At 36.8% G+C, this 20580-nt stretch overlaps 3 protein-coding genes across 4 annotated transcripts; all 3 read right to left on the bottom strand.

Annotated features, from left to right (window-relative positions):
• Window positions 1-240: 240 nt before the first annotated feature.
• On the bottom strand, window positions 241-10573 carry LOC147557757 (CBL-interacting protein kinase 18-like). Of its 2 annotated transcripts, none has more exons than XM_086659361.1 (2): window positions 9231-10573; window positions 241-2169 (listed from the first exon to the last, which is right to left on the bottom strand). In XM_086659361.1, the coding sequence occupies exon 2, from the start codon at window positions 1981-1983 to the stop codon at window positions 625-627; it is 1359 nt and encodes a 452-aa protein (XP_086515487.1). In that variant the 5' UTR covers window positions 1984-2169; window positions 9231-10573; the 3' UTR covers window positions 241-624. The 2 variants fall into 2 exon arrangements, with proteins under 2 accessions (XP_086515487.1, XP_086515488.1); XM_086659362.1 differs by having other exon boundaries at window positions 241-2255; window positions 8682-9795.
• A 1815-nt stretch (window positions 10574-12388) lies between these two features.
• On the bottom strand, window positions 12389-14195 carry LOC147557758 (peroxidase 4-like). The gene is made up of 4 exons (XM_086659363.1): window positions 13895-14195; window positions 13479-13670; window positions 13145-13310; window positions 12389-13045 (listed from the first exon to the last, which is right to left on the bottom strand). Exons 1-4 carry the CDS (start codon window positions 14159-14161, stop codon window positions 12651-12653), a joined length of 1020 nt encoding a protein of 339 aa, XP_086515489.1. The 5' UTR covers window positions 14162-14195; the 3' UTR covers window positions 12389-12650.
• A 1840-nt stretch (window positions 14196-16035) lies between these two features.
• LOC147557759 (Major facilitator superfamily protein) lies at window positions 16036-20359 on the bottom strand. Its single transcript, XM_086659355.1, has 4 exons — window positions 19861-20359; window positions 19502-19719; window positions 18357-18919; window positions 16036-17071 (listed from the first exon to the last, which is right to left on the bottom strand). The coding sequence occupies exons 1-4, from the start codon at window positions 19988-19990 to the stop codon at window positions 16177-16179; spliced, it is 1806 nt and encodes a 601-aa protein (XP_086515481.1). The 5' UTR covers window positions 19991-20359; the 3' UTR covers window positions 16036-16176.
• Between the last annotated feature and the right edge of the window lie 221 nt (window positions 20360-20580).

Consider the following 20580-nt stretch of genomic DNA (forward strand, 5'->3'; position numbering starts at 1 on the left):
CTTTGGTTGAGACTCACACCTCGCCTTTCTACTCAAGTCTAGTGATTTAGTTGTATGCCCATTTGTGTGTAACCTGTTGTTGGATCCCATTGCCTTTAGTCGCGAGTTAACCATTCGGCTCGACGATCGTAGTAGGTTTCTATCGAAACACTACTATCCCTAAAACAACTAAATTTGATGATCTTCATCATTGAATCCTTGCCGACTACTTGATTGTATTGTCAACTTGATCAAAGGACATCTCCTTAAATAATTGTATACATATATTATATAAATATGTATTTTGACAGGGATTAATACCACATTTTTCTTACAAAGAGGAGAAAGTGTGGATATCAAAAATTTAAAGTTAGTAATCTTATATCGCTGCAGATGACAATTTATATATCAAATGCAAGTTAAACGGACACTTTAAGTTAATGAATTTGTAAAATAATGCACGAAAAAAGTAGACACGTAACATATACATTGCTCCGTTTCTTTTTCATGCGGTTGTTGTGTTTCATCACGGTATTCTTGTTGTTGCTGTTGCTGCAAATACTTTTTCCAATACTGTTGTTGTTGGCCAAATTGACGAGTTGGTTGCTTCTTTTCTTTTACTTGTTATTCTTGCTGCTGCTGCTATTATTTTTGTTCTTTTTCTTCTTTTTGTTGCTGTTGTTGATCACCATAAGAAGCCCAAATGATGTCCTTGAGTGCTGGTCTAATATCCTTTTTCAAAATGTTTTGATACTCTAAAGTATCACCATTGCACTTCTTCATCTCCACCAAATAACAACACTCAGCTACCTCAAATATCTCTGCATCAATGGACAAAACTCCCTTCCTCCCCTCCTTCGTCCCCTCAAGTTTCAGTAGTCCCCCATCTTTCTTCTTCACTTTCAACCTCGCGTATCTAGCGACTTCCTGTATCTTAGAGATAATGGTTGAGGCAGGCTGCCTTGACATGAATCTTTCTTCTCTCTTGTCATCATTTTTCACAAACATACCAGACAAGTCAAACCCTGTCGAAAGAGATATAATATCAAATGCATTCATGTCAGTTGGTTTTGCAATCTCTCGTTCCGTTTCAGCAGAGGAACTATTACTGCTTCCACTAGGACTAGATGTTGCACCTGCATCAAGAACTGTCGGTTTCTCGATTTCTCGGTCTGTCTTTTCTAAGTTGGTTTTAAATCCCTTTTTGATCCAAGAACTTTCCATGATCTTTGGAATAGAGATCCTAGTACCCGGGTTCGGATCTAAGATCTTTGGGAGAAGCCTGCATACCTCCGACGAAAACCAATTAGGACATCTAAACTCTCCTTTCCTTATCTTCCTGTACATCTCCATTAGATTTGAATCATGAAAAGGAAGAAAACCAGCCAAGAGAACGTATAAGATCACCCCGCATGACCAAATGTCAGCTTTAACTCCATCATAACCTTTTCGACTGATCACTTCAGGAGCAACATATGCAGGAGTCCCACAAGTAGTGTGGAGTAACCCATCTTGACGCTTAGATTCTGCAAGTGCACTCAACCCGAAATCTGAAACCTTGAGATTTTCATTTTCATCTAATAGCAAGTTTTCAGGTTTTAGGTCCCGGTGGTAAACACCTCTACTATGGCAAAAATCAACAGCGCTAGTCAATTGTAGAAAGTATCTCCGTGCGACATCTTCCTTCAACCTACCTTTGGCTACCTTATTAAAAAGTTCACCACCTTTAGCATATTCAATGGCAAAATAAATTTTTGTTTTTGTAGCCATTACCTCGTAAAGCTGCAAAATGTTTGGGTGTCTAACGAGCTTCATTACAGAAATCTCTCGTTTGATCTGCTCAATCAGCCCAATCTTGGAGATCTTTTCTTTGTCAATTATCTTTATTGCCACTGCCTGACCAGATATGAGGTTCCTTGCATAGTAAACCTTAGCAAAGGTGCCTTTGCCTAATAATCTCCCTATTTCGTACTTTTGCATCAGAATATTGGACTTACTATCCATTCCGAAGTATTGAATACAGTACACTCAAAAGCTTCTCCTGACAACACAATAGTAATAGATTCGTCTTTAGATACTAAGAAAGTTCAACCGTCTTTGCCGAGGCTGGCTTATCATTTAACTGTAAGCTTTTGAGTTGATCATTTGGCGGCGTTGTAGTCCCACTTTAACACACAGTGGATTATGAAGCTGAAGAAGTTAGAAATGTTCGTATCAGCGGAGAGAACTTCATACATAAACTAATACATCCAACTAAACGAAAATTTCAATTGAAACTGATGGAGACCATCTTCCTATTGGGCCTCACGGCCATGGTGATAGTGGGCCTCACGGTCAAGAAGCTACATTAGCGTAGTTTCTATAATTAAGTATTTAGGGTTTCCATAATTATGAGTCTTAGCAACCAAGGAAAGTATTATTAGTAGTTATCTTATTTCCTTATTTGAGTCTATCTAGGAAAGTACAATCTCTATATAAGAGAAGTCCAGTCTGTCTTTGTTAACCAGATCAGAGAATATTATCAACCAAGTTTATTATTAATCAAGTTTATCGTTTATTGTTAATCAAGTTTATCGTTTTATCGCTTTTATCGTTATTTCATCAGCTTTATTTCATTGGTTTAGTTCAATAATAATGGTGGATTCCATTACTTTTACGCTTCCGCAACAATCTACATCAGCTGGTATCAGAGCTTTAAGAATCTGGGAACAGATAATTTTTTTTTAAATACTTCTCATCTTGAATGTTGGAATAATCTTCCGCGTTTAGGTTGGGATCCTTTAAGAGATGCACAACAACTCTATGTTGATCGAAAAGATCAAAACAAAATTAATGTCGATTCCAAAATTCCTATGTTTGAGTATCAATATCATATAGATTTTTGGATTCAACAGATGGAAGATTGGTTTATAAACCAAGAGGTTCGTGATGAAGATAAGGTTTTTATTCTTGAACAACACTTGTCTACAAGAGTGTATGAAAAATACAACGAGATGCAATGGAGACTCGTTAATGAAGGAAAATCGTTCGTAGATGATTGGAATAAAGTGAAAAGTATTTTTCGATATGCTTTTCTCCCTTTACATGAATACTTATCTTTTATAGAATCTCAAATCCAATCGAACAAATTATTATCCGAAATTCCTTCGACTACCATGGTTAATATTATTGAAGGAGAGGTTTTTGATAAAAAAAATCCTAGTTTTTCAATAATGGAGGAAGAAAATTTCGATGAGACAAATCAAGAAGAAGAAATTCAACTGACTAACACAAGCTCGAATAAGTTGTTTGATCCATATATGATTCCGGGAGACGAATTAGTTGTGTCGAATCATAAAATAATTTCTCCTCTATTGATTTCTTCATGGCTTTCAACTTCAAAGAATCATACAAACCAATCTTCATGGCCATCCATTGTTTTTCCAAGAACAAGACAGGTTGTATATGTGACCTCTTTCGTCAAACTAAAAGACGACGGGCGATGTCACAATTTACTAGACGTATCTACGTTGGTATTGCTTTTGCGAGTATCTTGGCAATATATGTTTCACATTATAATTGGTGATATTGTCAATATTTTTCTTCTTCGGATTTTCGGCAATTTTCGTGAAAAGTGGGAACTAAGGATTGCTTTCAAACTCGTCGCCGAAGTTACCTTCAACATCGCTGATATATATCCTCATTACTTGGACGATCCGCTTTATGACAACATCAACTTGGGGGCAAGTTGTTCCGCAGCGGGGGAGTATGATGGAGACCATCTTCCTATTGGGCCTCACGGCCATGGTGATAGTGGGCCTCACGGTCAAGAAGCTACATTAGCGTAGTTTCTATAATTAAGTATTTAGGGTTTCCATAATTATGAGTCTTAGCAATCAAGGAAAGTATTATTAGTAGTTATCTTATTTCCTTATTTGAGTCTATCTAGGAAAGTACAATCTCTATATAAGAGAAGTCCAGTCTGTCTTTGTTAACCAGATCAGAGAATATTATCAACCAAGTTTATTATTAATCAAGTTTATCGTTTATTGTTAATCAAGTTTATCGTTTTATCGCTTTTATCGTTATTTCATCAGCTTTATTTCATTAGTTTAGTTCAATAATAATGGTGGATTCCATTACTTTTGTTGAGTATTGCTTCAGGATTTGTTGTCCATAGTGACATTTAATTATCTATTATTTTGATTACTTTAGATTTAGATATTTCAGTTTCAGTTAAGCATGTAGACTTAGTCAAGTAGTTGTCCTAGTCTTTAGGAGTAGTTGCTGAGTTTTCTCCATAAAGTCAGTTTAGTGGGTTTACTTCTAGTTATTTGATTTCCTATTTAAACTGTTACAACTAATGTTAAATCAATCGAATATCTTTTATCTCCTACTCTTCTCTGCTTATTCTACTCAAATACCAACAATTGGTACCAGAGCTTTATTCTTAAGGGATCTGTGAAATGGAAACTCAAGAAAGTTTTTCTCAAATGGCTCCTCCTGTCTTTGATGGAGAAGACTACCAGCTTTGGGCAGTAAGAATGGAGACCTATTTGGAGGCTTTAGATCTTTGGGAAGCTGTGGAAGAGGATTACGAAGTTACTCCGCTGCCAACAAATCCTACCATGGCCCAAATTAAAAGTCACAAAGAAAGAAAAATCAGGAAGTCGAAGGCAAAAGCAACCCTCTTCGCTGCAGTTTCAAAAACAATTTTCACCAGAATTATGTCTCTCAAATCAGCCCAAGAAATTTGGGATTATTTGGAGGAAGAATATGCAGGAGATGAGAGGATACGAGGCATGCAAGTACTCAATTTAATACGGGAGTTCGAGTTGCAAAAGATGAAAGATTCGGAGACAATCAAAGAGTACTCAGATAGGTTGCTCGGCATTGTCAACAAGGTAAGGTTACTTGGCACTGAGTTTACAGATAGTAGACTTGTAGAAAAAATCCTTGTAACTGTGCCTGAAAGATATGAAGCATCTATTACCACCTTGGAAAACACAAAGGACCTATCCAAAATTACCTTGGCCGAGTTGATAAATGCTTTGCAGGCTCAAGAGCAACGAAGACTTATGAGACAAGAACGTGTGGCTGAAGGAGCCTTGCAGGCCAAACATTATAATGTTGAAAAAAACAAGAAGAAATTTTTCAAGAAAAATCAGGAGTCAAGCAGCGAGAACCCTACTCAGGGCAAGGGTAGAAACTTTAAAAAGAACTATCCACCTTGTCAACATTGTGGCAAACAAGGTCACCCACCATTCAAGTGTTGGAGGAGACCCGATGCAAAATGCAACAAGTGCAATCAGCTTGGACATGAAGCTGTGATTTGCAAGAAAAGCTCTTCTATGCAAGAAGTAGATGCTCAAGTTGCTGAACCAAATGAGGAAGATCATATGTTTGTAGCTACCTGTTTCTCGGCTAGGATCTCATCAGAGAGTTGGCTAATTGATAGTGGTTGTACAAACCACATGACTCATGATAAAACTCTTTTCAGAGATTTGAAGCCTACTGAAATCACAAAGGTCCGAATAGGAAATGGTGGTTTTATTTCCGCAAAAGGAAAAGGAACCATTGCAATCACAACCAGCTCAGGTACAAAGACAATTTCAGAAGTTCTTTATGTACCTGACATTGACCAAAATTTGTTGAGTGTAGGCCAACTACTAGAAAAAGGATTCAAAGTATCCTTCGAAGATCGTTGTTGTTACATTGATGATGGTGCTGGCCATGAGATTTTACGAACTAAAATGAAAGGTAAAAGCTTTTCATTCGACCCAACAGAGGAGGAACACATAGCTTATACTACAGAAGTAAGCATCACTGAAATTTGGCACAAGAGGCTCGGGCATTGTCATCTTCAACGAATGTTAAAAATGAAGGAAAATGACTCGATAAGAGGTTTACCTGTTCTCATTGATAAGCTACCAAACTGTCATGCATGTCAATATGGTAAACAAAGTAGGATGCCATTTCCTATATCAACTTCCAGAGCTTCTAAAAAGCTGCAATTGATTCACACTGATGTGGCAGGACCTCAAAGAACACCATCACTACAAGGTAGTGTCTACTATGTTATTTTTATTGATGATTTCACAAGAATGTGTTGGATTTTTTTCTTGAAATACAAGTCAGAAGTGGCTGGAGTTTTCTGGAACTTTAAGAAAGTGGTGGAGAATCAAAGTGGTTGCAGCATTCAAGCGTTAAGATCTGATAATGGAAAAGAGTACACATCATCGACTTTTAACTTGTTCTGTGAAGAAAATGGCATTGAACATCAACTTACGGCTCCTTATACACCAGAGCAAAATGGAGTTAGCGAAAGAAGAAACAGATACATAATGGAGATGGCAAGATGTATGCTACATGAAAAGAATTTGCCTAAAACATTTTGGGCAGAAGCAGCAAACACAGCAGTCTTTCTTCAGAATCGACTTCCAACCAAAGCTTTGGAAGATAAAACTCCATTTGAGGTTTGGTATGGGCATAAACCTTCACTAAGCTTTCTTAAGGTTTTTGGGTGTGTCTGCTTTGCTCATGTTCCACAGGTTAAGCGTGACAAACTTGACAAAAAGGCGACTCCAGGCATATTTGTAGGTTATAGTTTACTTTCTAAAGCCTACAAAGTTTATCATCCACAAACAGAAAAAATGTCTATCACTAGAGATGTACACTTCAATGAAGACGAGGAGTGGGACTGGAAGAAATTACAAAAACCAAGTGGAATCCCACCAACTCTAGAAGACAACTTCTCTAAAGAAGATAAAACAAATGAATGGATGAATGAGCGAGAAGATGATCCTCCAGTAAGAGGCACACGATTACTTTCAGATATTTATCAAAGATGTAATGTGGCAATATATGAACCTGTTAGACATGAAGAAGCTCTAAAAGACCCAAAGTGGAAGAAAGCAATAGAGGAGGAAATGTCAATGATAGAGAAGAACAAAACATGGGAATTAGTTAACAGACCTGAAGACAGAAAAGTCATTGGAGTAAAGTGGGTGTACAGAACAAAACTCAATGCTGATAACTCGATCAACAAATACAAGGCCAGATTGGTTGTAAAGGGGTATGCTCAAATCTTTGGAGTTGATTATTCAGACACATTTTCTCCTGTTGCTAGATTAGATACAATCAGATTATTGCTATCTATAGCTGCACAAAAGAACTGGAAAGTGTTCCAGTTAGATGTCAAATCAGCCTTTTTAAATGGTGTTTTGAAAGAAGAAATATATGTGGAGCAACCAGGTGGATTTGTAGTTCACGGTGAAGAGGATAAGGTGTACCTACTCAAAAAGGCTCTTTATGGCCTAAAGCAAGCGCCTAGAACCTGGTACAGCAGGATAGACGATCATTTGCAAAGCTTAGGCTTCAAAAAAAGCTTATCTGAGGCAACTCTTTATGTCAAACAGAAGGATAGTGGTGTTCTCATAGTGTCTCTTTATGTTGATGATGTTTTGGTAACAGGAAATAGTGCATTGTTGGTTGAAGAGTTTAAACAAGAAATGATGCATGTTTTTGAGATGACAGATCTTGGACTTATGACTTACTTTCTTGGAATGGAAGTAAAGCAAAGTCAAGATGAAGTATTCATTTGCCAAAAGAAATATGCAAAGGAGATACTTAAGAAATTTCAAATGGAAGACTGTAAGGCCACAAACACACCAATGTATCACAAAGAGAAGCTGACTAAAGAAGATGGTACTGATAAAGTTGATGAAGTAGAGTTTAGAAGTCTGATTGGTTGTTTGATGTATCTCACTGCAACAAGACCTGATATTCTTTTTGCTGTAAGTATCTTGTCTCGATTCATGCATTGCGCCAGTGATATTCATTTAAGAGCAGCAAAGAGAATACTTCGGTATATCAAAGGTACTATTAATTTTGGTATAAAGTTTGAGAAGTGTCAAAATTTCAAGTTATGTGGATTCTCAGATAGTGATTGGGCTGGATCTGTAGATGACATGAAGAGCACTTCAGGGTACTGTTTCAGTCTAGGATCGGGAGTTTTCTCATGGTGCTCAAAGAAACAAGAGATTGTAGCACAATCTACTGCAGAGGCGGAGTTTATTGCAGCAACAGCTGCGGTAAACCAAGTTTTATGGTTAAGAAAAATTCTATCGGATTTACATGTTGAGCAAAAGGATGACATCGAAATCTTTGTTGACAATCAAGCAGCAATCGCAATCTCTCACAATCCAGTCTTTCATGGAAAGACTAAACACTTCAACATCAAACTTTACTTCTTGAGAGAAGTTCAGAAAAATGGAGAAGCAACATTGATTTACTGCAAGTCTGAAGAGCAACTGGCAGATTTGTTTACAAAGCCACTTCCACTTGGCAAGTTCGAGCTTATAAGGAAGAAGATAGGGGTTTGCAATTCCTAAAGCAAGGAGGAGTGTTGAGTATTGCTTCAGGATTTGTTGTCCATAGTGACATTTAATTATCTATTATTTTGATTACTTTAGATTTAGATATTTCAGTTTCAGTTAAGCATGTAGACTTAGTCAAGTAGTTGTCCTAGTCTTTAGGAGTAGTTGCTGAGTTTTCTCCATAAAGTCAGTTTAGTGGGTTTACTTCTAGTTATTTGATTTCCTATTTAAACTGTTACAACTAATGTTAAATCAATCGAATATCTTTTATCTCCTACTCTTCTCTGCTTATTCTACTCAAATACCAACAACTTTTACGCTTCCGCAACAATCTACATCAGAAACCCTATAACATATAATCTTAAGTAGTGATTTTCAATTGCTTCACATTTGCCACAAGAATTGTTGGTATGAAACACAAAACATCCACATCCAAAAGGAGCAAATTATTGATAAGGGAGGGATCATACTCTTCAGAATTAAGAAGATGATAAGCACAAAAGAGAAAACAGGTCAGTGAAAATAAACAAAATCTCATATATTAAACCAAGTCAGTTACTTGGGAGATAAGTCTGGCCGTCAATTTTTTATTACGAGTTTGATGAAGATCAAATCTAAGGGAATAAGATTTCTTAAAAATACAGTTTGAACTCTTTAGTAATTCTATGTACGTATAGTTTTCATGATGGTACGACGTTAGCCAAAAGGAACCTACCTCACTCTGAATCTAATATGTTTAATTAGTGGTCATAATCTATGATAGTTTATTCATATATATATATGTAGTACCTATCAAGGTCATGGACTCATGGTTATGAATGAAAGAAAAACAACAAAAGCATACGGATTTCAACCACTTTTGTTACGACAGAAAGTGAAGGTCATGGATCATACCTTCTACGACGATTCGAATGAGGGAGCTTTCAGTGAGGAAAGGAAGGAAGGAAATCCCTAGATTCTGTTTTCCCAGCTGAGAGTATACATATCAGTTGCTTTGTCTCTCTTATTATTTGCTTACAAACAAATTCTCCAATTCTTGAACACAGACTCCTGTGGGATAAGTCAAATAACAAAAAAGAAGAACATAATTAGAAGTGGGAACTTTCACATCTAGAGAAGAAGATGATGATGAAGAAGAAGAAGTGGACTAGCCAATACTGCTGTCTGGCTGGCTGTCTGGCTGGCAATTCCCCACAGGCAACATCATAATACTCACCCATTCTCACTTTAATCATAATCAAGTTCCTTTATGTTTCATTTTATTTTCTAAATAAATACAACAAATTCAATTCATTTAATTGAGGTATGTTTTATTTTTTATTTTCATTAGCTAAATCTAAATTGTCCGATTCAATCGAAACTACAATCATTAATAATTAGTCATTTAGACAAATCAATGATCACGAATAAATACATAGACATTCAAAAAGTTTCATTTAGTTAATTTAGATTTTTATCTAAGTGAGAGAACAAACAAACACTACTATAATTTCCTATTGAAAATGTTTTAGCATATAGTTTAGTTATAGTTGTAAATAGAGTTAGTAGGTAAAGAGAAAGATTGCAAAAAAAAAAAAGAAAAAGGTAGAGAGGAGGAGCAGCCAGTCAAAACTAACTTTCGTTGTTGTAGATGGGGCCTATGGGGCCTATGGGTGGGAAACGGACGGGATGGGTAGTTAACTTTCTTTGCAGTTTCCAATTCTCACTTTGAAACTACAAATTCTCAATTTTTCCATGGGACATCGGGACAAATCGGGCAAACACTTACAAAGTTTGGTTGTTCGTTGTCCGTCCGAACTCGCCTTAATTTCCGGGCAATCTCGGTATCGGACTCGGGCGTAATGTTTATTTTTTTGTTTGATTGTCTATAAAAGATACTCATTAAGATTTCACTCAAACAAATCTCTTAAACATAGCCCAAACAAGATTGATCTATCTCTCAACTCTTTCATACGAAACTTCAATCACTTTTTCCTTCATCACTAGCGATGTGAGATTAAAATATGGAGACTAAAATTTATTTTGCTACAAATAACAAAAGTAGTTGCAGTTACCACTCCACATCACCAGTATACCACAACCACCACCACAACACCAGTACACGACCACCACCAGTACATCACCGCCACCACAACACCAGTACACCACCGCCACCGCCACCACACACCAGTACACCACCGCCACCAGAACACCAGCACACTACCTGTGAGAATAGTCCCACATTGGACAATGGGATTCTAGTAACCAAGAATATAAGGCCAAGGTCCTCTCCACTCATTGCCAATTGGTTTTGAGTTGGATGGCCACAAACTTAACATGGTATCAGAGCTAGGCCCACACGTGATAGGTAAAAAGCCACACGTGCTCCACGTCGCCCGAAGAAATACACGTGTTAGGGTCAAAGAACCCTACACGTGAGGGGGCGTGTGAGAATAGTCTCACATTGGACAATGGGATTCTAGTAACCAAGAATATAAGGCCAAGGTCCTCTCCACTCATTGCCAATTGGTTTTGAGTTGGATGGCCACAAACTTAACACTACCGCCACCACCACATACCACAAAAAAGAGACCACACAACACCGATTACAAGCACACCACAACGCACCATCACCACCACGTGAAGGTTTTGTGAATCATAACTGGTTTTGGCGAGGGTGATCTTGTTCGAAACCCTTGCCAGCATTGATCTAGCTCCGACTAACATCTAGAGAGAGAGAGAGAGAGAGAGAGAGAGAGAGAGAGAGAGAGAGAGAGAGACAAAACAAAAGTAGTTGCATTTACCACTCCATCAATGGCAACATCATCGCCAGATCTGACTATTAGTGTCCGATCTATGTCGCCATGTCTTCTTCTAGTAAAAATCAGTCCCCCTCTATTGTTGATCATCTCTCACCTTGTTATCTCACCTTCTCTTTCTAAAATCTTGGTGGTTTTGGATGAGAGAGGAGGGCCAACTGTTTGGAGAAAAAGAGGGAAGGAGAGAGAAGGAGAAAGTGAAAAAGTTTTTTTTTTAATATTGACTACAATGGTCAATACAGAGGCATTGATACATCGATATGATATGATAGACACGTAACTGCCGAATAACTACTGGCCTAAAGCCCGACGAATTAAATGACCTAAAGCCTACATAAATTACTCTATCTATACCCAAGTTCAATATTCTTGGACAAACAACACTCTCCTTCACCACAACAATAGATGAGGGTGAACGGGCGACAACTTTGAAAGGTCTCTTAGGGGCGCAAACTCGAGGCTTAAAAGTTAAAACATGTTATGAGTTATGGCGAAGAACAAGTAACCAAGAAAAGCTGTAGAGAAAGTAAACAATCCAAACAAGAGATTTACGTGGTTCGATTGATGAGACCTACTCCACGACGACCAATGCCGTGAAGATTTTCACTATGACTAAAGAACAAGTTACAAAGATATCTCCAGGGCTTCAGTTTATATAGCTCGCTCAAAACCCTAATCCCACTGTCTCACCACCTCTCTTTCGAGTTTTCAAATTACATGGGCACCCCTTACATTAATAACCACCCTAATAAGACTAGGGCAAAAATAAGCAAAATGGGTTGGTCCAAAATTTTCGTGCTGGAAGCAGCTTCGTGGGTCACAAACTGGGTTGGATATCGACTTATGACACTTTCAACAGGACATGTTCAGCTGGAAGGAAACTCTCTCAACATAAGTAACCTTTAGAACATCATTCAGTCCACTGGACACCTATGGATGTGTTGAAGCAAATAAAAAAATTGCTCTATCTTTTGTCCTATCCCTTTTCTTCATGTAAATAGGAATTTTAATGTCAAAGCTCACAAGCTAGAGCCAGCACAAGGAAAAATGGACAGAATAGTTAATTTGGGCCTCCTAACTGCTCCTCTTCCAACCATGACATGCATCAGTGTAATGAACTTTTTCCTACTGAATTGATGTTATGTTTGTCTTACAAAAACCTTTATTTAGTTATCGTAAAGTCAAATATATGTATATACATAAATAATAACTGCTTTAAAACATGCATTCTTCGAATCAAGTAACTTTTGCTAATTTTATCGATCAGTGAATACAAAATTAATAATTATTCAATGCCTTCATATTATAAGAGAACGGAACAATGTTTCTTAGTGGATTCTGGGCGGCATATAAGGAACATTACCGTAAGATTCATACACAAACATATATGCTTACTTAATTGTAATGCATACAAGGAACATTCTCAGCCACATATCTTCCCTCACTAATCAATTACTGCAATCAAATTGCAATTTTTTTAATAGAGGCTATAAACACGAGTTCTCGCTTGCAAATCTTAGTTGGTCCTCCTACAGTTTTTTCTTATCTCTCCTTTAGAGCCAGTGAGTGGTTTGATATTTCCCATCTTGATCATGGCTGCACCAAAGTCAGCACTAAAGAGGCCCGGGTTGTTAATGTATCTTTTTACTTGCGAGTCAGTTGAACCACCATTGAAGAGTTGTTGATCAGAGTGGAGGAGGCCCTTTTTGTTCACAAGGTTCTTATAATAGTTGTTGTCAAATGAAGAAGGAGTTTGTAGGTCTAGTGGGGCTAGATTGTTGTCTCCTGAGCCAGCAGTCTTCGGGCAGTTGCTTTGTTTTTTCTTAGAGAAAGAGGTGTTTATGTTAGTAGTCTCGTTGTAAATGCGACTCCTAAAGTTTGTGCATCTTGCCTGTCCAATTGTGTGTGAACCTGTTACACGTGCCCAACCGTGCAAAAATCTTAGAAATAGAGAGAGCGAGGTTGAGAGAGAGAGAGAAGAGAGAGAGATGCGTGTGTCATGAGTCATACCAGATAAAGCAACCATATCCTTAGTAGAGAGACCTTGAGCTTTGAAAGTAGAGATGAGATTGGTAAGGCTGGAAGTTGGAGGGGGAATGCTGTTATTGGCAGCAGCCTGGCTAGCAGTCCTTGAATCCCTTCTTCCAAGTCTTACATCCCAACTAGGTCCGCCAAGCTAAAATTAAATACATCAAACATGAAACAGCTTCCATAAAAAAACATGAAACAGCTAAGATTGGTATTCTTCAGTGCCCTACCCTAGCTAGTAGTGCACTAATTGTGTTGATGAAATATGTATTATATATACTTATATAGTAAGTAGTAAAGATGGACGTGTACATACGATGACAACAGAATCTCGGGCGGCAATGGCCACGATATCAGCACATGACACTACTCCTGGGCATACCTTCTCTACTGCAGATTTTATTTGATCAATAACACTATACCCTCTAACTGAATTCTGATTAGGAGCAGCATTTTTCTCCCCTGTAAAATTCGCCGTGTCGTCCAATAGTATTGAAGCATCACATCCCTATATAGAAAAGTGCATAAGGTGTTACTATAACAATGTAAAAGAGTGAAGTAAGTTTCGAATTAACTAAGTTTCACAAACTAAGAAATGTGAACCAAGCCAGCTTTAGCATATCAGTAGTTGTTTGCCTACTCATATAATACAAGTTTTTGGACTGAACTTGAGAATATGCTTCAAATTGAGATTATATTTTTTTAACAAAGTTCGAGACGTGGTAGAATTACATTGACAAAGCAGTCATGGAAATGCAAACGAAGGAGAGAGGCACCCATTCGTCGTTCCTGGGATATTGCGGAGGCAACAACGGGTTTTACAGTAGAGAATACGTTTTTACATGATTTTGAGTAATAACTTGTGGAGAGTTGGACACTAGAGCAGCTTCCAAGAAGGAGCATAAGGAGAGTTAGAGTGAGAATAGACATGGAAGAAAGTGAAGAAGAATTAATGGGTGTAGAAGTAGTTGTGAAGAGGAAAAAATGATGAATATTCATATTGTCAATAGATCTAATAAGACATGCATTTATAGAGCATTCCTAGGCACACCTTTATCAATTTTGATTAAGTTTTAAGTGAATTGAAGAATTCTTTAAAGTGAAAAAGTAAAAGACAACCTTGAGTGGAAAGGATTAAGCAGCTTACCTAATAATCAGCAATAATAATACAAATTATATCATATATTGTTGAGTTAAAATTTGAGATGATAGGACTTGATGGGATAGTGAAAGCCAAAAATAGTAGACACAAATAATTGATCTCTCAACCACGTTACCAATCGGTTAATGATGCAGAGAAAAAACTCACAGAAACTTTAAATCTATGTCTACTACTTAGAAAAAACGAAACTCACTGACAATAAAGAAATTGTTGTAATTTTATTGAAAATTGAATGAATTAAACAACTACTGGATCTCCTTTATATAGTATTAGGGTTTCCTAAATCTATCCAAACTCGATTTAACAAACTTCTAGCCAAATCAAACTTAAAGTAACAACTTCTTAATAATTACATTGCAGAATCTAAAGATAATAGAAAATTAACTAAAAACGGTAAGAACTATTAAGAGTTTGTTTTGAGTGCCTAAACGATGGAACTTCTCCCTAAGTGGACTAGATTGTTGCATAAGCGACAAAAAATGTGCATAATGTCAATACACACCAACATTCAAGATTTCGTCCAATTACGAGATTCGTAGCTTCGGATTTTGGCAGTTTCAATTATTTGTCCTAATTTTTGGCCGCATCGATTTCTTCCATGAACTTCCCAGCCAATTTCTCTACATGGGGCGATGTGATCCTAATTTTTGAAAGTAAGTTGTTCCTTTGTATGTAAGGTGAATATTTCCTCCAAAGGGAAAAGATAACTAAATGCATTTTGTACTACATTTTTTTTCGTGTCAAGTTATCTAGGGCTCCCTTTTTAGATCATGCCCCCTATATGTTGGGATGATTTGATCTTTCAACTAATTGACATTCTGTCGACCACCCAAGGTTTTTCCTGGCAGTTTTTGGGAGGGAAAACAGATCTGTATTGATGAAGATGTATGCGCAGATCATTGTCGGTGTAAAGTCAAGTTGCTTTAAAAAGCCGATTGTTATGGAAGTCCAATTGAACACATAATCATATACAAACTATAGACGGTGTAAAAAAAGACTGAAATGATGGATATCTAAAATAATTTCCTCGTTGAAAGTAGAGCACGGATATAAATCTAAGTAGAAATATAAAACAAGGTATTTCAAATCAATACATAATAGTTATAGTTAGTTAGATAACTATGTAAGTACATAGTCCCGCCAAATAAAAATAAGTAATTTAAGGAACTTATGGTCGTATAGTCGGTAAAACTTCACTCACTACTAACTAACTTGCTATTTATCTAGTAGTATTCATGTCAAATTAGTTTAAGAAGAACTCTCTTCCTTTTTCTCCTCAAATGGAAAGGTCAAAAAAACATCCTTCTCAAATTCTATAAAATATATCAAATTATGTTAAAAGGAAAAGAGAGGAAAATACTATACATTTGGACAATGAGTTTCATTGGTTCATATAACTTAAAATATGTGAAAAGACTTGCTACCTAATGAACCACAAGACATAGAGGTGTCTTTTCTTGATTTTAGAGTGATATGGCATTGTGTTATATTACTAATTTTAAGAAATTATCCTTGAATGTCGTTGTTTTTATGGCTTTCTCGATTAACTAAGACGTTAATGGATCATACAACTTTCCTACCACGAAAGGAAAAAAACCCATATCTTAGGCCCAGCTGAGGCTAACAGCAAGCTTAATTATATGTCTTCTTGTAAGCCCAAATGAAGTTTTATCGATCTCCTTAGACGAAAAAAGATGCTTATAACTTCTCCTTTTATATTATAGGATCAATCATTTTATTAAATAGAAAGCTCCTAGTACAGTTAAGAGTTAATGATATAACCATATTTATATTACAAAGTAGATATAATTCGATCGATACTTACTAAGATATTGTACAAATGACCAAATACTTATACTTGTAACCCAAGAGACACAGTTTCAAGAACTTTACTACCCTCCATTTCAACGATCGAAGCCTCTTTCCCTTCAACTAATTCACTACTCTCCTTTTTGTACTTGTACTTCTTTGACGCCCAAAAGAAAGCACCTAAGTTAACCACAGACACTACTAAAAGGAAACCATAATAGTAATCCAAGTGAGATTCATTCAAGTTTTTCCCTATCCAACTCTTCCTTTCATTCCTACCTGTTATTTTATCCACCATTGTTACCAGGAAGCTGTTCAAAAAGTTACCCACCCCGATCCCGCTAGTGAAGAAACTGGTCCCTAGACTTCTCATGTCATCTGGCGATTGATCGTAAAAGAATTCAAGCAACCCAATTGCATTAAAAACATCTGCAATTCCTAGAAGTATATATTGTGGCATGAGCCAATATATGCTCATGGGAACAATGTCTTTTTCCCCTGTTGTTCCATTTTCTTTAATTATATGTAGCCTCTTAAGTTCGACCCCATACGCAAAAAATATGGCAAAGACTTGGATCACGAAACCGGTTCCTAGTCTCTGAAGAAGTGTAATTCCTCTAGGATTACCGGTTCTGCGGCGCATCAAAGGAACAAAGTAGCGGTCGTACATTGGAACTGATAGGAGCATGGCAAAAGTAACAAAACTTCCCAAAGATGCAGCTGGAATTTGAATATGGGCCAAGTGCCTGTCCAAAGTTGTTCCTTGTTTAACAAACAGAGTGTTTATTTGGGCCCATATGGTGCTAGGAACTAGAGTGACTAACCATATAAGGGCCATCCCTAGTATTAGTTTAGCTCCTTCAACTTGAGTGACGGTGCACGGTTGTCGTGTGACACAACCATCCATAGTATTATTTATCGAAGCCTTGTCCAAGAACCTAGAGAAGAAGAATACAAAGTGGAGTTAATGAGTGGAGTCATATTTTTTTCTTCCACAAACTACTATTTATAACAAACCAAAGTTATTGACGTCGGGGGCCTGACCCCATCACAACTTTCTTTTTTGGTCCCATCTCTAGTTTGTTTCATGTTTTTCTTTTGTTTGTTTTATATAGTGTGGTCCTACTACAGCTGGTTTGAAGTTGATGACATAACATTTTCTATTTTCCTGTTAATAAATACTAATTTATCGGTCAGTTTTGTATTCTCATCCTTTCCTAAATTTGCAGTATAAAAACGGTTGTAAATTAGACAAAGATTGTTGGAAGCATTTGATTCTTCGTAGGACACAGCCCCACAAAGTTTGACTATCAAATAGTAAGAAACCTACCATTTAAGTAAGCATCTCCCTCGCTATCGAAAAACAATTAATATCTGCCCGAGTTAGTGAAAACTTGATGGAAAATGATTGGGCCATTGAAAGTCAATACACTCTAGGCCGGAAATGAGATCAACAACCAGGATTTGAGCGTCAACTCTCTCTAGATTTGTGTATTAGATCCCGAGAATATGTTGGCCGTTGATATCATTTTTTGCCCAGAGCTTGTCTAACCTTTTGGTGGTTGTATAACATTTGAAACATTATCTTCTCTAATCAATGAGTTCCCTAGCTTTTGGGGTACAAGTACCATGGACCCATTTGTGCCAAAAAAACTTCAGAGATAAATAGGATATAAGAGTTGCTAAAAGAGAACAAGAATGTGGTAAGGAGAAGTTTTGCAAATCAAATTGTTGGAATGTCATCTCCCAATGCATAGGTTTGCAAGATTATATTTATTCAAACAAATTTTATCGAAAGTAGATTTTCGTGTGCTACTTTGGCTTTACAAAAGACGAATTTAAGCAAAATAATTTATAGAAAAAGAGAGAACAACTGGTGGTACGGTTTTGTGTGAATAGTTGTGCTTCATCAAAATAAGTCAACTTAAGGTGACGGTCGTGGTGGGTCATTCGCCTTTTTCTTTTCTTTTAAAGAAAACCTCACAATGAGGAGGAAAATATATTTATCAAAATGAATGCCATGGGGACATGCACCATGACCCACAGGCCCTCGATGGAAACATTTATGTCTTCCCAAGAAGGAAGAGCAACGTCCACCACCGAGGAACTCAAACAAAATAGTAACAAATATCTTATCGATCTATAACTCCGAGACTATATATATTCGCGTAGAGTATATATCTAAATATTGAGGACCATACATAGTTAGGAAGATATATATACCTGAAAGCAGAAGTGTGAAGGATCCGACGTTTGCCTGTGATAATATTATAATGTTGTGGCTCAAGCTCATAAAGCTCTAAAGGGTTGGTAGGGAGTTGTAGTTTTCGATTCGCAAACGCAGTAACGAGAACAGAAACCAAGTCTTTTGTAGGGTTGGTTGTCCTACTGAACTTATGTCTATATTTTGGTGTCCCTAAATAAAATATGACAAGGGACAGTAGAAGACCAATAGTAGGTAGACCATACCCTAAACCCCAACCCAAGTTCTCTTGAATATAAACAAGTCCAACAGTAGCAAACAGAGCACCCAAGAAAGAACTAAACATCCACCAATTGAAGAATGAAACTTTAAGCTTTTTCTCATGAGGATTAAAATCATCAAATTGATCAGCTCCAAATGTGGAAATGTTTGGTTTTGTTCCTCCTGCCCCAATTGCTATTATGTATAAAGCTGAATAGAAGAAGGCAACTTGTGATGTTGTAGCTTTACTACATACCCCATCTGGCCTGCAACTTGGTTTCATTGCTTTGAGAGAGACAGCCATTGTAAGTAGCACCATCCCCTGTTTCAACCCCATTATCATGTCTGTATATTTGTGTAGTAGCCAGTAGGGTCATAAAATAAAATTCAAGAGAAAGAGAGAGAGAGAGAGAGAGAGAGAGAGAGAGAGAGAGAGAGGGTATATTCCTAGTAACAGTAACTAGGTAGTACTACCCATTCTTATTCAAGCACATGCATGGAATTGCCTGTATCAATCAATTAAGATTCCAGATCATCCAATAGGAGGACCATTAAAACTAAAAAGTTGTACTACTAAATTGATAGAGGTTAATGAAAGAGCTAGGTGATGAAATTTAATGTTTTGGGTGAACCAATTAATTAGAAAAGGTCTCACTTATTGTTGATAAAGTTATTAATTATGTCCAAGTTCATTATATTGTAATGGTCCAAGGAGGATCCCATTTAGACTTCCCCAACTTGGAGGGCTTATTAAAGATACTTGTACCAACCCCTTTTATGAAGTTATTGGATTACAATTGAGCATATTGTTTGGTTCCTCCTCAATTAACAATATAAAATAAAAAAAAATTTGAAGAAGTTTATAAATTTAAGATAATGATATAAATTTAGAGATGTTAATTACCATGACATAAATGAGAGAAGAGATGGTGAAAGTCCAAAACCGACCGAGGTAGGAATCGGCGATATAAGCGCCGAGGATGGGTGTCATCCAAACAGAGCCAGACCAATTATTTACATTCCTAACTGATGAAACAGTATCTTCATGAAGTTGGGTAGTCAAGTAAACTACTAAATTTGATGCTATTCCATAGAAAGCCATCCTCTCAAATGCTTCATAACCTACAATAATCAAATCCTTCAAATTAATAGTGCTAATTTTTGAAAAGAGATTTCCCTAACCATATGATATGATGATGATTAATTTCATGTATAAATTAAGATAAGTAAAAAAAATTGAGAGATAATATATGGTGTTGATACCAACAAGAAAAGCACAAGCATTCCATTTTCCAGTTGAAGAGCTGAGAACAGGGCGCCCTTGGAGATCGACAGACCCGTCTTGTGTGTAGCATTTCTTCCCATTACCAAGATGATGATTATGATGATCCATTTATATCAAACTCAATAGATCTAATTATATGTATATTTGATTCTCTTTCAATATGAATAAAATTATATGAACTTTATCCAATTCCAATACAAGATACTTAGAGCAACTCAAACTAAGAAGTGATTAAGGAGAGAACTAGTATGAGAGAGAGAGAGAGAGAGAGAGAGAGAGAGAGAGAGAGAGAGAGAGAGAGAGAGAGAGAGAGAGAGAGAGAGAGAGAGAGAGAGAGAGAGTATTTAGAGAAGAAAGCAGAATTTTTTTTTTTCAATTGAGTTTCCTTTCTTATTTTTTGTTTATTACAAGTGAGTTGATGAAGTTGTAACCTTGGGGTATATGTATAGGCAAGAGAAAGTAAAATCATAAAACACCAGTTTCTATTGTATCCAGCTCACTGTATATATAGTTCTTATTTGGATGATGTCGACAACAAGTGATATTGTCTGTTTTGACATTTCTGGACAAGGCCTCAATAGGGAATGATGTTTAAACTCTCAAGAGGAGGACCACACTCCGTATGAGAATGGTGTTTAAGCAGAGCACAACATTTCGTCTCGCCATCGATATATGAGATTGTTTACAACATAAATGAT

Source organism: Eschscholzia californica, unplaced genomic scaffold, assembly GCF_041429995.1.
Source record: "Eschscholzia californica isolate CP2 unplaced genomic scaffold, dmEscCali1.0.p SCAF_2, whole genome shotgun sequence".
NCBI lineage: Eukaryota > Viridiplantae > Streptophyta > Magnoliopsida > Ranunculales > Papaveraceae > Eschscholzia > Eschscholzia californica.